Source organism: Tenrec ecaudatus, chromosome 12, assembly GCF_050624435.1.
Source record: "Tenrec ecaudatus isolate mTenEca1 chromosome 12, mTenEca1.hap1, whole genome shotgun sequence".
NCBI classification, from domain to species: Eukaryota; Metazoa; Chordata; class Mammalia; order Afrosoricida; family Tenrecidae; genus Tenrec; species Tenrec ecaudatus.
The window spans coordinates 48,414,332-48,430,448 of record NC_134541.1 but is presented as its reverse complement, the minus strand read 5'-3'; the positions used below and the strand labels follow the sequence as shown (position 1 = coordinate 48,430,448).

Below are 16,117 nucleotides of genomic sequence, written 5' to 3'. Positions count from 1 at the left end.
GGTGCATTTAATCCATTGACATTGTCATTATTGCTACATGTGAGTTTTGGCTGTCATTCTGAGGTGTTTGCTTTTGTTTCCGTGTGTGTGTGGTTTCATTGGTATCGTCATTCCTTCTATAATTTGGTGATGCTTTCAGTGCTGTTTTCTTCGACTGGTTCCTCGTGGCTTCTTCCTGTGCGCTTGTATAATGCTCTCAGGTTGCTCAGCTATTTTACTTGATTCGCTATCCATGGTGATCTTGTATATATTCTTTTTGTAATGCTGATTTTAATTTTACAAATTTCTTTAGGTTTTCCTTGCTAGAAATATCTTTATTTCAACGTCATATTATAGGGATAATTTTACTCAATATAGGATTCTTGCCTGGTAGTTTTTTCTTTCAGAATTTTGCATATGTTAGTCCATTTGTCTACAAGCTTTCTGCTGAGAAGTCTGAGCTTATCTTGGTTTTAAAGGTGACTGTTACTTCCCTCAAGATTATCTCATTTTCCATTATATTAAAGTTTCACTATGATATGCCACAGTATTTTCTTATGGTCTCTACCCTGTTTGGAGTTCTCTTAGATTCTTTTCGCCTCCTTTGTGATATTGGGAAAATGTTCTTCCTTGATTTCTCATATTACTTTCTCTGTAGATTTTTTGTTTGTTTCTAATCCAGGATCCTGATGAGATATAGTTATTTCTCTTGATAGTGTTCCACATCATTCTCAGGGTTTCTTCAAATTTCTTTCTTTTTTTGTTGTTGATTGTTTCTCTGTTGGTTGTATTCAAAGTTATTGTCCTTGAGTTCATAGATTTCAATTTTCATTTTCTTACACTCTGCTCCTTAATTCTTCTACTGTACTGCTTCATTTAGTTATTTCATAGCTTGCATTCTGATAATTCTTTTGGTGTAGTGTTTTCAATTTCTTCTGTTCTAATTAGTGCTTTCCACATCTTTTAAGGAGACTTTAACACCATTCTTCTGAATTCTGGTTTTAGTAGTTCCTAGACATCTCATTTAGAGTTTTTATTTGTTTTTTAATGTATAGGGGTTGTCTGCTGTTTTTGCCACGTCACAGTGAAGCTGCTAGTTGTGTATGGACTTCTTGTCTTGTAGGGTTTGTTGCCTTTCTCTAGTGAGGTGGGAGATGTCAAATAGGGGCCAGAAAACATACAGTGATAAGATGGAGAAAAGGAGAGCGAGGTGGGTAAGTGGGTAATGTTGAGATAAAGAATACAATAAAGCAAGGTTAATTATAATGCTAAACTATCTGACTAGGCCAACAGATTTGTATAATGGTAAAATGTATTTTAAGAAGTACAATCAGAATTAATATGTTTTGTGGAAATATATTTTGTGAAGAAAAGGAAAGAGATATAAGAAGGAGTGCAGGAGAAAGTATAAGCAAATATTCAGACTAGAAGAAAATAATTTATATGTAAAAATGTTTAGGAGAAAAAGTAGAATTAATGAATAAATGAAAGAAAAAGAAAGAAGAGAGAAGATAGGAAAAATAGCAATATTTTAAAAAGATAAAAGAAAAATACAAGAAGAAAACTATGAAAAAGTGTGCAGAGACAGAGAAACAAAGATTGGGGCATGGTTTACAGTTCTAGATTTCTTTTACTGTGACAGCATAAATGTGTTTTGGTCTTGTCACTCAGAGGAAAAGAAAAAAATATCTATTATTATTAAAGCTTGGCTTAGGAGGGTGTGCCTTAATATGCGGGCCTGCCTATTTTTGCCTGGGAAGCATGCATATTCTCAGTGGGAGAGTATTGTATAGGTAGAGGAATTTGGAGAGAACTAGAAATAAAAATATGTCAAATACACAAAAAACAAAGAACATAAAGTAAAAAATAAAACTGCCCTGTGGGTGGGGATTCTTGCTCTTTTGACAGTGTTATTGTGTGTACTTATCTGTCACATAGCAGGAAGAAAGCAGGAAAGAATGAGACAGAAAAATTATGGCCCAAAGAATTGTTTTGAATGTCCCTGCCATATTTTCCATGTGGTCTGTTACCCATGCAGGACCCCTGGAGGCCAGTGAGGAAGTAGCGTTAGCTGGCTGGATGGTGAGCACTAGAAGTGGCTCATGCTGCTGACCAACGGTAAAGGGCAGTCCATCAGCAGGTGTCACAATCTTCCACTTTAAGAAACTTAGGTATGCTTAGCTTTTAAGCAGTTTTCATTGTGTCCAGTGAGTGCAGGATTTCCATCCTAGGGACACCTCTCCAATAGTTACTGAGCTTCTGACCTAGAGGCCATTTTCCCCCATCCTCTTGTAAAGTTATTTATTGTTAACTTCCTAATTATTAGTTATCTTTTAAATTTGCATATTACTACATTACTCTGGAATGTATAAATTTGTGCTTCAAGCTTATAGTGCATATTTGATTGCTATTTATTTATTATGGATTTTTTTCTCTCCACATAGCTTGGAGCCCCAGGTTTACTGATACAAAGATATAAGTTTCAACCTCTTACCTTGAGTAACTCAAGGTCCTTCAAGGGGTATTAGAACCCAAATGTATGGGACCTCTCTCAGTATTCTCAGGATATGTTGACCCTCTCCACAAATCTCAATCAATTTGTAGCCATAGATTATCACCAAATTATTATTATTATTATTTGGAATTTCAACTTTTCATTGACTGTGTATATTAGACTGCATTGTATAGAAAAATAAAACCAGTTACCCTCATATATGTATAAAATTTACATTACAAAATAATTATAAATCAAGAAGGTACACCAGCTCAGTCTAACAGCTACACGGCTAGCTAGAGTGCCCTTTGGACTTGCAAACTGCACTTATTCCACTTATTTAAGACTGAAGACAATCACAAAAGTTTGTAAGTCAGCCATGTATATGAATATAACTAGTTTGTTTCCATAGACAACCCAGTCTAACATATACAGTAAAGGAAAAATTGAAATTCCCAAAACTAATGAACTGGTGATAGCTACTGATTACAAATCCATTGAGATGTGTAGGGTCAACAGACTCTGAGAATACTGAGAGAGGTCCCATGGACTTGGGTTCTAATGTCCCTTCAGAGACCAACAAAAGAAAACAAAAACCTTCTATGTAAAAGTTTTATAAATGCATGCTTCTAACTCTTCCCCATTTTTGGTATCCGATTTCTAAATTGTTCCTTCCTTTCAACCCAGTGCACTGAGAAGAAAAAACATGGTCTCTAATGAACACCTGTCAGTATAGTTGAGCCTATGTGTCTGTACCCATAAGCAAAGTCCAATCGAGTGCAGGCCATCCCAAGCAATGTTGACCTGTCAAGCATCTTCCTCTTCATCTAGTTGGGTTCTGGTCAACCCAGTCCTAGGCATTCCACGCTAGGTCTCTCCTCTAGTCTCAGGAGACCAGGTCTATGGGTATCGGGGGCCAGATTCAATCTCTCTCTCCATTGCTGGGATTTCCCCACTTCCTCTCAACAAGGGAATGTGAGATCACTTGGAGAACATATCAGGCTTCCCACAGACTCCTTTTAGCTTTCAGGCCAAGAGGAATTGCCTACTCTGATGGGCACAGACTTTCCTGCCTAGGTGTATCTACAGGAAAACTGCTTGCTCAAAATTAAAAGAAATCAGAGTCACCTATCCCACCCAGCCTGCACCCCCCAACTCCCCAACACACACACTTCTCATTAGTCTCCTAGCAGTTCTAGTTGTATATCATTACCAAAAGCAAATATCTCGATACTCAAGGTACTGAGTTGGGCTTATTTTTTCTAAACTAAAGTCATTTATTTTTTCCAGGCTACTCCTAATGTCCCTTTTAGCAAATCTAATTGTAAAGACTGAAGGCAGGTAGGTGTACAAACACCCTCTAATAATAATTTCCAATATTTATTTCTATCACACATCATGTAAATAACAATATTTAGGTGAGATCAATATAATGTTTTTGCAGCCACATCCTAAACACAATTTAAAAAAATCAATCGGTTAAGTTCTCTTAGACTCTCAAATTCAAATGCATATGACAACTTGTCTGTGGCAGGGTCTCTCCAACAGAGTTGGCCTTCTATCATCAATTTTGTCCAAGCTACATGGCTTTTGCTCTGGGGAAGTAAAAAAGTCTCTTTTCTTCCCTAAGCTACAATTTAGCATCAATTACATTCCTTTCAGCCATTTCTGTTACAAATAATTAAAGGTAGCTTCCGTGAGTCCAAAGTTTCCTTCCCACACCTTTTCCAGATACCAACTGAGTAAACAACACTGCTCACTTTCTTCTTCCTTGTACTTACTATCCCTTGCCATTGCTCCCAGAAACTATTAATTCAGTTACCATCTCCTTATATTTATCTATTCTGGATATTCTATATAGAAACATACACAAAAGCAAAAGGAAAAAAACCACCAAAGCCCAGTAACCATAATAAAGTGCCCCAAAACCACTATTGAAAAGGTAACAGAAAACATATTTAAAAGATTAGGACAAATTCAAAATGAGTCAGAAGGGATAACAGTCCATTTTTTTAATGCTCTCTGACAGCAAAGCTCCTTACTTCCCTGGGAAACGGTCTGGGGGAATTCAGTGGAGGCTTATTGCCCGCGGAGTCTCTGTCAATGTATTCTGGACTTTCACTTTCTTCCATAGCCTTCTGAAAACGGGGCACTCAAATTTTAAACTCTACCACATTTTCTTCTGATCTTGAATTTTGTCATTTGTAATCTTTGAATAATACTGGCCGAGGTACTTCCTTTACGTGGCCTTGGCTAACACCTGCCATAGATGGTTGCTTGTTTTAAGGCAAGATTTTAAGACTTCAGACACTATTCTTTCTGATAGCCAGGCACCATCTAGTTTCTTCACCACACGTCACTATAGCTCCCATATATTTATTCAGTAATCTCTCTATGAAGGAAAGTATCTAGGAGGGTCATCATTTCATTCCATTTTGATGACATCTCTGCCATATCTTTTCTATAACAAATATTTTAAATGGGTTAATAAAAGGAATCTTTTACTTGACCATGCTTGTAGACTTGTAATTTTTTAATGTCCTTGTGCTATACATGTATTATACATGTACATACTAGTACATTTAATTCTAAATGATCTTGAAGACTACTATTAGGAAAACATATGTTCTCTTTCATATACCCCAAAATTTGTGGCCATAATACTGAACTGCAAAAGTATGAAATCTGATGTTATATGACCGTTAAGGATAGTGTAGAGTCCCATACCAAGAATAAGATAGGAAATCCTGGAAGCTGATTCCAGGAGCCCAAGCGGAAAGCGAGGGTTTTGAGAATGAGGAGGGCAATGAATGTATAAATGTGCCTTACACAATTGACGTATGTATGGATTGTGATAAGAGTTGTATGAGCCCCAATAAAATGATTTATTTATATATATACATTAAAAAAGGAATGCTGGGAGTTAAAGTGTCAGCACATCATTTGGGTCTCTCAGTTCACTTATTCCAGACAGTTCAGTAATTTCATGCAGTTCACTTATTTTATGTTTTCCGTATCTCATTTTCCATATCTCAGGGAAAGAAATGAGATGTCTATGAGAGGCAGCTTGACTTCCTTTTTCCAATTCTTCTCACCAGTCCTTAAGTTATTAAGATACAAAAAGGATTTCCAGCTCACTCCTCAATCCAGATCAGCAGTTCTCAACCTGTGGGTCACGATCCCTTTGAGGGTTGAATGACTTTTTCACAGGGCCACCTGATTCATAACTGTAGCAAAATGTCAGTTACGAAGTAGCAACGAAAATAATTTTATGGTTGGGGGTCACCACAGCATGAGGAACTGTATTAAAGGGTCGCAGCATTAGGAAGGTTGTGAATTGCTGTGCTAGATGTTTTGGCTTCTGCTGACAGATTTAGAATGTTCATCTAGAAAAGTTCTAACCTGGTGTGACAGTGACCTTTTCAAAGCCCTGGGGAGTACTCGAACGGTCTTTAAATTCAATAAGCCTTTATCCAGATGCACAGGGCCTGAAGTAGTGGGGTGAGGGGACCAGTACTTGCAGTATTGGGGGTGGGGTGGGGTTGGGGCCTATCATAAGTATGCGCTCTTGTGCCTTCTATATTTTCCAGGCCAAATATATAGGGTTTTATGCTTAAAAAATGAAAATAACTCATTAGGTAGTTTCTGGAAATAATATTTCAGAAGTAGTTTGTGTATTCAGAAATGATTTAATCACTCTAGGAGATGAGGGAGTGAGGCAGATAGGGAATATTTTTATTGCTAAAGCTCCAAAAATGCTATACTTCATGGTTTGTATGTGCTGCAGCAGCTTGTTTCCCCCCATTTTATTCTTATGCTGGTATCATTCAGTATAAAGGCTTGAAAGTTTTGCCTGTGGGACTTGGCAGAACCAAGGGAAATCTAGTCCACTATTCACAAACATTTCCTATAGCCAGTTTATCATTGAAAATCCTACCATAGAGGCTTCTTACCTATTAGTTAATCTTCTTGCTGACTCTCTGCTGGGTCATTTATACTGTCAACCTGGCTATTCATTTCAACTGTAACCAGAAAGAAAAAACAAAAAGGTTAACCATTTAATAAACTCCTCTTTTAAAACATTTAAATGGCCTGTGATTTGATGATTTTCTGATTTTTTATCGTATATCTTTTAATTTATTTCCTTTCATTCAATAATTCAGAACTATAATGCAGCTTTTATTTGCTGTTGGTGGGGTCAAAATAGCTTCTTTATTGAATTGTAGAAACTTGAGTTTTTCTGTGCAATTTCATATTAGCTTTTGGGGTTAACTGAGTATATTTATTGTGATCCTTAGCCAAATTCAAAGGCATTAATAGATGTTGAAGAACATAAAAAGAGAAAACAGAGTACTACAGAATATGAATATCGAGAGAGGCAAGCAACTCCCTCTAAAACAGGTCAATGACTATGGGATTGTTTGGTTTTCCACTTTAGAATTTATCAGACCCTGTAAACTTGGAAATAGGTGAAGCAAAGTCGACTTCATGGACTAGAAAAACAAATCATCTAACAAGATCACACAACCAAGGCAAAGCATGTGCTTTTAATTTGCTGGATGTTATTCTTTTGCATGAACATTTTCATAAAATATAATTCATAATTAGTGTCACTGTCAAGAAGCAGTTCAGTCAGTTTAATTAGAACGATATTTTTAAAGCATCAAAGCCTGTTTTATAAAATGAGAATTAAACAAATGGATAATTGACTATATATTGTAATAGAGTGTGTCTTATAAGTTCTATAGCAACCAGCTCAGAAAACCAAATCACAATCTCTGCAACAATTGGCCTAGAATGGTCAGGACTTGACGAATGCATATCAGGCCTCCCCATGACCACCTGACCCTTTCATTGAGCTCTGAACCAGAGAAAGTCAAATGCATTTTCTTAATCTATCATATAAGGCATCCCCTAAAATGTCAACCAGCTTATAGACTCCCCATGTCAACTTCCCCCAATGAGGACATATATGAAGCCTTCACTTTTGCACTGCATACCCTATATACTCGAGTATAAGCCTAGTTTTTCAGGACATTTTTAATGCAGTTTTTGTGGGAAAATTTGTTGCTTTGGCAGATATTCGGCCATTCCCTTGCCTTTTTTTGTGTATCTGTAAAGGATAAGTGATATTGGTTGGCTCTGAATAATCCCAAATAACAAACTCATTGTCAGCAAGTCAATTTTTATTCATAGGGACCCTATCTAGAGCTTTTGAGTTGGTAAATCTTTATAGGTACAGCAGTCTCATCTTTCTCCTGCGAGCAGCTGGGAGATTTGATTCTCTGACCTAGTGGTTAGCAGCCCAATATGTAAACCACAGTGCCATCTGGGTTCCTTTTGCTCTTAGCAATCTCTGATTATTGTTATTTGCAGACCTTCATTTATTTCCACAAAGCCAGCAACCCTCAATCTTTTCCTTGAAAATGGTGGCTCAATTAGGGTAGCATAGTGGCAGGTACTGGCACTCATCCAACCAGCGATGGCTGGAAGAAGGAACGGCATTCTACGACATCCTGCAGCTCTCTCCTGCATAAGGCAGGCTTTACTATCTGAACTCCTATTCTCATCTGTGAACTCTATGAACTCATTCAAACCCCAAATGCAAATTGGCCAAATTCAGCGATTCCATCTAGGTAAAGTTTACCAATTGCAATAAGGTGGTGTACAGAATAAAATATAGGAAAGTATTCCTTTTAACTTTTTCTATCAACTCAAGACACACCAGTCCTATAAAATATTACTAATGTTATTAAAATAATTAAATGATAAAATAATTATGGGAAATAAAATAATATGATATTAGATACATTTCTTTACTGCTGAGACTTCTGAGAATACATAACCATCTAATGTGCATGCATTTCCAAGTGAGAACAAAAATGCAACAATCCCTACATTCATTTGATTTTATTTAAATAATATTATGTAGGCATAATATTCTATAGAACATGGTTTATAAAGAATTAATTATGAATCATATCAGATTTGGGCATATTTAGTTTAACTTAACATAACTAAAATGTGCTGACTTCCTGCCCACCCCCTTCTACCTCAGAGAATTTGATTCTGTTGCCACTGAGAATATGAACGACAAAAGCCACACAAATTCAGTAGTTTCTATGTGTATAATTTAGTAGCATTGATTACATTCTTTGAGCTGTATAACTATTCTCACTCTTCTGTGTTTCAGTTGTCCCCCACTAATATAAACTTGTCCCTTAAGATTATTGATTTACTGTTGGAAATTTGATCCCAAATATGGAAGCATTCAAAGATAATTAAAAGTTAATGCTCAAGTCAGACGGTTTTTAATAGTGAGTGCTGGGAGCACTCTATGCCTAGCCTATGCCATGAAATTACGAAGACCCCTACCTGCCCAACCAACAGGAAGAGATCCATGTTTGTCATCATTGCAAAGAATGAAACATTACAACTAATATCATTCCTATGACATGGTGAAGATAATCAAAAAATGGTTGCATAAAGACACCAACAGGGAGCTGTTAGAAATTCAACCCAGATTCAACAGAGAATACGGAACAAGGGATATCGTTGCTAATGTCAGGTAGATCTTGGCTGGAAGAAGAAAATAACAGAAAGAGATTTAGTTGTGTTTTATTGATTATGCAAAGGTATTTGCATCGGTCATAACAAATTATGGATAAAATTGTATAGAACGGGATTCCAGAACCCTTAATTGTACTGAGGCAGAAAATATAGATAGACCAAGAGGCAATTGTTCAGAAAGAACAAGTGTATGTTGAGTGGCTTAAAATCAGGAAAGGTGTGTGTCAGAGTGGTGTCTTTCACCATGTTTATTTAATATGTATATGGGCAAATAATTCAAGCTGGACAATATGAAGAATAATGTAGCATCAGGATTCGTGAAGGTTTATCAACAACCTGCAACTAGTCGATGACACAATTTTCCGTGTTGAAAGCAAACAAATTGAAGCAATTACTTAAGGTTAAAGACTTCAGCTGTTAGTGTGAGTTTCAACTCAGAGGTAAAGAAGACAAAAATACTCACAACTGGGCCAGTAGATAACATCGTGATAAATGAAGAAAAGATTGTATTGTCAAGGATTTCATTTTATTTGGATTCATAATCAACGCTCATGGAATTAGCAGTCAAGAAATGAAATGATGTTTAAAGTGTTAACAAGCAAAAAGGTAACTAAAGAGTAAGTGCACCTGGCCTAGCCATTTCCACTCACCTAATATGCACGATAAGGCTGCACAATGAACAAGGAAGACAAGAGAATAATCACCAGGTTGGAATTGTGGTGTTTGGAGTATTTGGGATTTTCTGAAGAACAAACAGCTCTGTGCTACTAAAAGTGAAGAAGGTGAGGCTGTATCATCTACTTTAGCCACGTCATCATGAGAAACCAGTCCTTAGAAATGGACACTGTGCTTGGTAGAGGGTGAAGTATAAAAGAGAAAGACCATATGACATGGGTTAACACAGTGGCTACACCATGGGCTCAAGCATAGGAACAATTCTGAGGGGGTGGTTGTGTCCTGGGCTGTGTTCTGTGCAGAGGGCTGCTGTGAGCCACAAGTAACTTGACAGCAGCTAACATCAGGGTCAGTTGGTGCCAACTTTACTTGACCACTGGACAAGAAGTTTTGTATCAATACCAACCTTCTCCACCTTTTTGTTATCAACAATTACATCTTTCTATTGCATATGTATTATAATATAATTTTATTCTTGCACATTATACATTTGCTATTTAAAAACCTGATGGATGAAGTATTTAGAATTTTACAGCATGAGTACTTTATTACTAGTCCTTAAGCTTCTCCAAGTATTTTTATCTTGTTAGGATCTTTCTTTCCTTGTATAGTTTTGAATTATACTCACATGCTTTTCCCACTTCCTTCTAGAGAATCCTCATTACTGGGTCAGTCTGGTGAACATGAATTCCTTTAGTTTTTACTTGCTTTGTAGGGCTAGTCTGGTGAATGTGAATTCTTTTAGTGTCTGCTTGTTTGGGCAAGCAGTTTAATTTCACCTTCATTCTTGAAGGATATATTTTTTTCATAGTATAGTATTCTTAGTATTATTTTTCTTTCATTATTGTAAATGCAGTGCATCCCCCGGTTATGAACATCTGTCTTATAGATAACACATACATGTCTTAATGTTATATAAATGTGTCATCACTTTGAAATAATTCAACCAATACCTTAAATCCAACAGATGCTCTATCATTATATTCGTGTATTGCACATGACACTGTTAAATCATTGAAAATCTTCAAGCCTTTCTCTCAGTAAAGTAATGCTAAATTAGAACCAGATGCACCACATTTGATTTGCCTGCAAATTGAACTTAAAGATATACTTAGGAATAAACTTCATTTGTAACCCAGAAACTGTGTTTATATCATCCCATTGTCTTCTGACTTACAATGTTTCTAAGGAAAAAAATCAGCATTTAATATTTTTGGGGGATCCCTTGTATGAGACTATGTATACCACACTCAATGATTTTAGGATTCTTTTATTTTCTTTAAGTTTTTGAGAGTCTAACAGTGATATATGGAAGTCCCTGCAGCATAATCACTAAATACTTGGATGCTAATCCAAAGGTCAGCAGTTCAAACCCTCAAGCCATCTCTTGAGACAAAGAAGTGGGTCGCTGCTTAAAGATGTACAACTGTGTATGCAACAGTTCGATTCTGTCCCATGGGGTTTCAGTGACTCAAAATTCACCAGAATCAGAATGCGTATGCACCTTGAGGAGTCTTCATGTGCATTTCTTTGGGTTATGGTTAGGGTTCTTTGAACTTCTTGGATTTGTTGTTTATGTCCTTAAATAGACTAGAACTTTTTTTGTCATATTTCATATATTCTGTCTTTTTCTTTTTCTCTGGTGTTCCCATGATACATATATTAGGTCTCTTGCTGTTGTGTGATTGGTCTATTGAGCTCACACAGCATTCTTTAGTTTCCATTCTAGTGCCTCTTCAGCATCTATTATTTTTTCCAGTCGTTAAATGATTAATTCTTGTGTTAATTTTGGTAGTGTGAGTTCATTTCTATCATGTTTTTCTTCCAGTTACTCCCCTTTTAGTTGCAATGTTCCTCTTTCTGGACCTCATTTTGTTTGCTCAGTATTTCCCTTATTTCTTTGTGTTTTTACTTAGTTCTTTATTTATGTTTACTATTATAATTCAATTAATACAATATTGTATTATAATACTTAAAATGGTATTCTTCCAAGTTTTATTTTTCATTATTTGGTCTTTTGATAAACATTCAATGACCTTGTCATATTCATTTGGATGGGTCACTGTTTCTTTGTTTTATGTATGTCTTCTGAGTTTTTGGTGGGGAAGTAGGATTTCTGGGTGGTGAATTTTTTGGTGGGGACGTAGGGTATAAACTTTCTCAGTTCACCTGTATTTGGTAACTTTTCCTACATCATTTTTTTCCCAAGAAACTCTTAGGTGGGCTGAGCTTTAAGCCATTTCTTACCCTTGTTTTCTCCCTCCATGACAGATAATGCTCTTTCCCTGATTTAATTAGGATTCATAATTTTCATATCTTGATTTTCAACTTTCAGTCTCTCTTAAAAACAAGTAGGGAAGGAAACCTTGGGCAAAACCGAAAGGCAACACCCAACTTTGCAGGAGGTTTATTGGGTGGAAAGAGCAATCACAGTTGGAACAGAATCCCATGGAGGTCTCCCTTGTTGATTTCAGAGAGTGTCCATAGTAATGTTAGAAGTGGGTGTAGCTCCACTCAATATATTTTCATCTAGCTCCACTCAATATATTTTCATCATTGATGGTAAGGGTAACCAGACAGACCCCAAAATATACCCCAGGTTATCTGTCATGTTTGTTTCATGGACCCATCTATGGAGGACATGAAGCTAAGTAGAGCATTGATTATGGGTTAAGATTACATTGTGGAGATCTTCTGTAGAAATTTTCAATAGAAGGGGGAGTTATGATTTGGTTATAACCTCATAGAGGACTGGCTTGTTGCTAACAGAATCCCAACAAGTAGATTATTAGCTGTTACTTAAACCTATCAATTTTATGATCCCTAATTCAGAACATATTCAGGCATGGTAAATCCATGGGATAAAGGAATATCCACTATAAGAAATTATTTAAGTCTATGAAGATATTTCTACTACTAGATAATTTTTTCTCAAAGTTATTATTAACTCCAAGTAGGATAACCTTGAGAAGAATGGAAATTCCAGAACTCTTTATTGTGCTCACTTGGAACGTGTACACGAATCAATAGACGGTTGTGCTAACAGAACAAGGGGAGATCACATGGTTGAAAATCAGGAAAGGTGTGCATTGGGACTGTATTCCCTCATCATAGTTATTCAGTCTGTATACTGAGCAAATAATCAGAGAAGCTGTATTACATGAAGAAGAAGGTGGCATCAAGATGGGAGGAATGCTTATTAACAATACTATTAATATCTATGTGATATGCAGATGATAAAAATCTTAGTTGTTCAAAGTAAGGACTTTGCTGATGATGAATTACAACACTTAGTATGTATTATGACTCAGTGTAAATTCCTCACAACTGGACCAATCATGATAAATGGAGACATGATTTAAGTTGTCAAGATTTTGTCTTGCTTGGATCCACAATCAAAGAAGCAGCAGTCAAGAGATCAAAGGATGCATTGCATTGGCTGAATCTGATGCATAAGGCTTCTTTATAGTATTGAAAAGCAAGGGTGTGACCTTGAGGACTAAGGTGTGCCTGGTTTTTCACCAGCCAGGGAATTGCCTTGTATTACCAGGCATTCCATTTCCTCAAGTGCATGTGAGAGTTGGTCACTGAGTAAAGAAGGCCCAAAGTGAATGGATGCAGCTGAATTGTGGTGCTGGTGAAGAATACTGGAAGGACCATAGATTGCCAAAAGGACCAACTGACCTTTCTTGGAAGAAGTAAGGCCAGCATGCTCCTCTGAGGCCAGGATGAGAACATTTCATCCTACTTTGGAATTATGTTGGTATAATTTCCTTTTGTCAACAGTATTTTAAATTCTATACCATTGACTAAATTCATGAAACTTTCAACAGAATTACCTTATGCCACAGGGAAATGATTTATAATAGCCTCTATCATAAAATGACATCTCTAAAATTAACCAGGGACATAGAGAAACTATGTATATATTTAAATTTTATTATATTTATATGTATTATATTTTATTCACACACACACACACATATATATATATATATATATATATATATATATATATATATATATGAATGAAATTTGGGCTCACACTAAATTCTATCCCCAATCTAAGAACATTTCTTTCTTATGACATGGCTCTGCTCAGAGCTTGTCCTCATGAAGAGATCACGGATGCAATCAGTGTGGTGAAGAAACCAGGTTGTGCCTGCTATCAGAAATAATAGCATCTGGGGTATTGAAGCTTTGTCTTAAAACAAGCAGCTATTTAAGTGAGGTATCAACCAAGACCACATGGAAGGTGTACATCATCGGTGTGATCTAGAGATTGTAAGTAATGAAACCCCAATACAAAAAGGGAACGGTGGAAGGGTTTAAATTGTGAACCTGCTTTGGAACAGGCTCTGGATGACCATGGGAGCCCCAAGTCCATTGTGAGAGTTCCCTCATGGATTAAGACTTCAGTGAATTGCTTCTGACTATAGTCAAGGAATATGAATATCGTTATTATACAGAGAACATTGTAAAGCCATATCCTCCATTTTCCTGCTTTGATTTAGTATTTTGATACGCAGACCTTTATTTTTAGCAAGTCCCAGTTATGCATTTTGTCTTTCACAGTGTATGCCTTTGTTATATTTTGTAGGCTGTGTGCCCTGCAATAAGGTCCTTCAGTTTGTCCGAATTTTTTTCACTGATGATCCTGATAGCTCTGGGGTTAGCCCTCGAATCCATCTTTAATTCACTCCTAAAATGTCCTTAACTGCACGGGGTGAGGTATGGCTCTGCTTCACTCATCTGTAGATGGAGATCGAGTCTGTGCAGCATCACTGGCTGCAGAGCCCCGCCCCTTTCCCAGTGAATCATGTCTGCATCCCGTTGCCTAGAGGTGGATGTGTTTCTCTCTGGGGTTTCTGTTCTGTTCCATTGGTCGATGTTACCTGCGATTGTCCCAGTACAGGCTGTGTGACTACTGTGACTCTGTGATGGGTTTTGAGGTCAGGTAGTGAGAGACTCCGATTTGCTATTCTTTTAAGGAGGTCTTTGCTTCCCTCTCCACACGAAGTTGGTAATTAGTTTTTTCATTTTTAATTAGTTTATTTTTTAGATCCTTTGGGGGACTGACTTGATCTTTGTGGTAGTTCTACAATCATTTGTCAATTTGAGGGGATTATGAGTGAAGGGGCGGGGTCTAGTCTGTCCATTGGGGACTAGCCAATGAGGCCGGCTGCTCTGCAGGAGAAAGGTGAGGCTGTTTGTTCCTCTACAGGTTTATAGTCCTGGAAACTCTGCACAGGGCTGCCTCGAATCCGAATCAACTTGATGTTGTACATATGCATTTGGCCAAGTTATCTGACCTGATACTTTGAGATGAAATGGTTCAAGTCTACCAACAATTTTAGCTTCAACCCAAACTACCTTTTCCTGAATCCAAGTGAAAGAATAATAGGACAACAGTAAATTTTAAAAGAATAATCCATGTTTCCTGGAACTTCCCTAGCTAATTTTAATGTCTGATTGACCTTGACCTTACCCATTGTGGCCTCATTGTTGTGAGGTTTTATTAATTGTATGTACATGCCATTCTAAAACAGCTAAATTAAGGCATTTTTTTAAACTGCAATTTCTATTAGGTTCCTAGTAGAAAAGTGTTTGCTTTTTATCTTATTTTATTGATGCAAAGAACTAACTGAAAAAAACTCAGAGCCATCAAATTGATTCATATCCAGTAACACTGTAAGACAGAATAGAATAACCCCATGTGGGTTTCGCAATCTGTAAATCATTCAAGGAACAGAAAGTTTCATAGTTCTCCCAAGGAAGCGCTGGTGGTTCCAGTTCTGACCTTGCCGTTCATTCGCAGCCCAACTCGTAACCCAGTACACCACCAGGGCTCCCTGATTCAGAGAGTCATAGACAGGGAAACGGGCAGGGTACGTGCTTGTCAGGAGCTTGAATGCCTCTGAAACTTACCCTCAGGACCTGCAGCCTTTTCTGAATCTTCATTGGAACCTTCATTTGTCACAGGCAGGCTAGATGTTTCCTCATCTTGAGCTAAAAGACAGCAAGAAGACAGGTGCTGAGTAAGGGAGAATTGTGTGCTCTGACTTTCCCAGTACTGTTACCCTGCTCTGTTGGCTTAAATTTAAAAACACTTCTGGGACTAAGCTTCTTTTGCAGGAACCATTATTAAGGAATAATAGGCTGAGTGGCTTCAACACTTTCATGCCGCCTTTTCCTAAATTCAATATTATTAGTGAGATAATCATATACACACATACAAATTCTCAAATTATAAATCCAGTAGCATGGAAGCAGAGAAACTTGGTTTAATCACAATAAAGTACAATTTAAAGTTGAGGACATATTTTGTGGGCTATTGCATTTTCATAGCTTTCTCTTTGAAAGAAAATTTGAGAAATTCTATTTTGAATTAGGCATTTC

The 16,117-nt window shown here is 36.9% G+C and overlaps 1 protein-coding gene across 1 annotated transcript in view; it reads right to left on the bottom strand.

Annotated features, from left to right (window-relative positions):
- The window catches only part of LOC142422460 (ADP-ribose glycohydrolase MACROD2-like), a 971,437-nt gene that overhangs the window by 8,972 nt on the left and 946,348 nt on the right, over positions 1–16,117 (bottom strand). Inside the window, exons 11-12 of the mRNA XM_075527841.1 lie at positions 15,647–15,727; positions 6,427–6,495 (exon numbers count right to left, since the gene is read on the bottom strand). Coding sequence (XP_075383956.1) covers positions 6,434–6,495; positions 15,647–15,727 — 143 coding nt within the window. The 3' untranslated portion in view covers positions 6,427–6,433. The remainder of the gene's footprint in view (positions 1–6,426; positions 6,496–15,646; positions 15,728–16,117) is intronic.